A 3,743-nucleotide genomic window follows, 5' to 3' on the forward strand; every position below is an offset into this window, starting at 1 on the left:
AAACTATTGGGTTTGGCTATGGAAGAGGGGACTCACCTACGAAATGGAAGGGATAAGAAAAGGAAAGAATCATCTCACTCGCACTCGCAGGATCAATGAGGATCTACTTGGTTAACCTTGAGGATCACTCGGGATGCAAAAGATCCGAGTTTGCCCGGCTCTGGACTAGACTCATTTTTCTTTTGAAGATTATTCATGCCTTTTTTTTATATAATATTAAACATAAAATTACTTTTGTTATTGTTACCTAATATCACAATAGGTACAGGAACTTAATATTTAAGTAATAAACAAAACAAAATAAATCACTTTTATCTTAATTAAGAACAAATTAACTTCTTCTAAACTTAATTCGTCATGTTGAACGCGCCGAACATGACCGAACAGAGCGCGAGAAGTCCCGAACACAGTTTCGGTTTCGGTCGTAGTTTCCGCAGGTTTGCCGCCGAAACCGAAACTAAACCGAAACTCGTTTTTTTGTCGAAACTCGACCGAAATCGAAACCGAAACCGAACTTTCGGTCGGACACTAAATACGTCTCTAAGCAGTCTTAACAGGTGTCCCATTTTCCTTTCTGTCATTTCCTTATTGACTTCCTGGATTTCTGCTCTTTTAATCTTTTTCTGTGCTCGGCGTTCGCCCATATGATCACCTACCTTGTTGTAAGTTGTAAAATTTTTCTCAGACGTCCGAGGCATTAAATCGCACCAGGAGGTGGAGATGTTACGGGAAAAGGTTTACGCAGTATTAGAAGAGTATTGTAGGACCCATCATCCCCGCGAGCCTGGCAGATTTGCGAAATTGTTATTACGATTACCGGGTCTACGTACTATAGGTCTCAAGTGTCTTGAACATTTGTTCTTCTTCAGGATGCTAGGTGACGTCACTATTGACACCTTCCTCACGGAAATGCTAGACAATTCGAACGATTCCTAATTTAATTGAAGTATGAAAATTAAAAGGGGATCGGTTTTTGGTCTTTTTTTTCCTTATCGTGTCTCTCTTCTGTGGTGTTCTATATCATGTAAAATAAATAACATTTGCATGTGTCGCAAATGTACTATTTATAAATATAATATATTCTATATACAGATCATGTATATGTCTATTTAATTGATTGATTAATCAAGATTAATGATTTCATTTAATTACTGCGTAGTAGTGTAAATTTACATAACAGAAATTTTTAAAACGGTAATAGCTGTAGCTATTAATCAATTAATTAACTATTGTAATTATTATCTAATTATGATGATGTATATTTTGTTTTCTATATTTATGGTATGTGCCACCTTCCGGCTTTCGCTTGTTGTCTAGTGCAATAATATTAATATTAATTAATAAGGATTATATGTTGTTAAAATTTTTATTGTCCCATTGTACATTCAATTTTTTTTCTTTTTTGAAGTCAAACCTTTCGGTTGTTAATTATATTAGGTATATTATACATGCATTAGAAAATATTTTGCATAGGTCTCGACTTCAAAAAAAAAAAAATAATAAACGAAGCGGTTTTATTAATTAACTATTACACTTACGTATATACATGTTAATTATTATATTTTTTTTATCGTGTACCTTATCGATTTTTATAGAATGCTGTATGTAGTAAGTTTTAAGGGAATTTTGTCTCGTTTGAAAATGCTAGGTTAGATCTCATTCTACGTTCAGGCTTCGTTGGATACGCAATTTTTGTTCTTAAATTGCTTCTTGTCTGTGTATAAACAAATATCTGTGCGTTATTGAATGTAGATAAAGTATTAAGTGTATTTCAATTATAAGTGGCTGTTAAAATGCCCTCGGTGGTATAGTCCGTTCACATAAAGAAAGGTGCAGCGTGGGCGATGGGCATTAAACGAGTTCTCGGAATATGGCCGGTCGTTTCCCATCAAAGCCCAACCGTAAGCCTCTGGCGCCTTAAATAACTTCCAACAGTTACGATCATTAAGGCAGTCTGCATACATCGATTTGCCATTGTGTACCTTTCTCTAAGTGAACTGACTTAGCAGCACTTTGTTCACAAAAAAGTGTAAATGATAGGTCAGGAAAGTATGAAACCAATTAGTGCTAATTCGTAATTGCAGTGAAGGCCACTGAAAACATAAAGTATAAAGCAGTTTTAGATTGAAGTCGAAAAAAAAAAGAGTTTCGAAAGTCGTTTAGCTTCTGGTGTAACTACAAAAGTTCTTTTGTACTTTATTGGACGAAAGGATAACGAATATAATTACCATTTTAAAAAATCATAGAAGCAAATGTTAGTTTTGGATTTTCAATCTTTTTTTTTAATGTTAATTTAAATTTGCAGGTAATTGTATTTTTTTTTTGTAATATATCGTTTTCGATTGCCTTCAATTGGATTTGGCATCTCTTTGTATTTACGAATTAGAAATATGTATCTTGCGCTTTATTTTCCTGCCTTCTGAATGAAATTCTGCAGTTTGCTTATTTTTTGTTTAACGAATAATTTTGCTAAAAAGTACAAAAAAGCGCTTTGAAAAATTTTTATTGCAAATCTGAATATTATTCATATGTATTTCTATATTAAAAATTTTGATAAATATTGCAGCCGCTTGTATACCTGTTAAGAAGAAGGATACTTAAGTGGCAGCATTAATCACTTTAATCTCTTTTAATATTGTTTTTATTTGGGGGTTTTTGAACTTTGAATTGTATGATAATCGGAAGTACAGAAGTATCTTAACTGTATAGAGTAAATTATAAACACTATTAACTATTTATAATCAAAGGTTTGTGATATATTTCCACAAAACTGAGCTTATAATCTTCTTTGTGTAAACATTGGCTGGCAAATATAACTATAAAAATTTAAAATTTTCATCGATCGTAAGAATTTACAAAAAGCGCGATATTTAGAAAATTGAGTGTTTTTTCTTCAGTGGCCAGTTCTTGTCACGAGTGCAAAGGGAGCTGCAAAGAAGAATTTGACTTCGTTTGTATTTTTTTATTTTATTAATAATCTAGTACGTTTTGTTTTTATTTTATTTTTTTTGCGCGCGGGAAGTGTTCAGTTTTGGCGCGAATCCAATATTCAATGAAGACGGTGGGCAACGTGTTATTAATTATTGAAGAAGTACCTAAGACATTTTCGAAAGTGATTGAAAAGTGCCTGCGTTGGCTTGTAGATTGTTTAAAAAGTTGGCATTTATGTAAACTGTTGAAGCTCAAGATTTTTTATCGTTTTATGATAGGTCCCGTTATTTGCCATAGTAACGTTATCAGTTGTTTTCCAATGACGATTAGGTGGAAATCGTTCGTTGTGTTAAGATATATGATGAAAAAAGGAAAGGAACAAATATTTATGTGTAGGTTGTAGGGCAGCTTCCGTTCTTTTGGTTGTAAATATAGTAGTACTATTAAGTTGGACATTCCACGAAAAAAGGGTTTTTATTAATTAAATACGATCGTAGTGTGTAGTTTCTCTAGCTTTTAATTTTCTCATGTATTATATAAAAAAAATATTTCATAGCTAGTGACACGTCAACATTTTTGTCCTGTTTTTCTACGTACAAATATTATTACCAATACTCTGTTACCAAAACTATTATTTATAATATTCTTTTCTGTTTTGTTGTTATTAGAAATTAGTGTTCAAAAATTCTTTTATAAATTTACTAATGATTTAAATTAATAACGGCTATGCATCATTTCTTTGTTTTCCTTCTTTCTGTGTAATGAATTAAAATTTTTACGTAGAAAATGGTGGTACATGAGTTACTGACGAG

The 3,743-nt window shown here is 32.2% G+C and overlaps 1 protein-coding gene across 2 annotated transcripts in view; it reads left to right on the top strand.

Moving 5' to 3' along the window:
- The window catches only part of LOC108737423 (retinoic acid receptor RXR), a 69,667-nt gene extending 66,366 nt beyond the window's left edge, over window positions 1-3,301 (top strand). For both annotated transcript variants that reach the window (XM_018470260.2, XM_018470259.2), the window contains exon 7: window positions 686-3,301. In XM_018470260.2, coding sequence (XP_018325762.1) covers window positions 686-936 — 251 coding nt within the window. In that variant the 3' untranslated portion in view covers window positions 937-3,301. The remainder of the gene's footprint in view (window positions 1-685) is intronic.
- The last annotated feature ends 442 nt before the right edge of the window (window positions 3,302-3,743 follow it).

This window comes from Agrilus planipennis, unplaced genomic scaffold (assembly GCF_000699045.2).
Source record: "Agrilus planipennis isolate EAB-ADULT unplaced genomic scaffold, Apla_2.0 scaffold143, whole genome shotgun sequence".
Taxonomy (NCBI): domain Eukaryota; kingdom Metazoa; phylum Arthropoda; class Insecta; order Coleoptera; family Buprestidae; genus Agrilus; species Agrilus planipennis.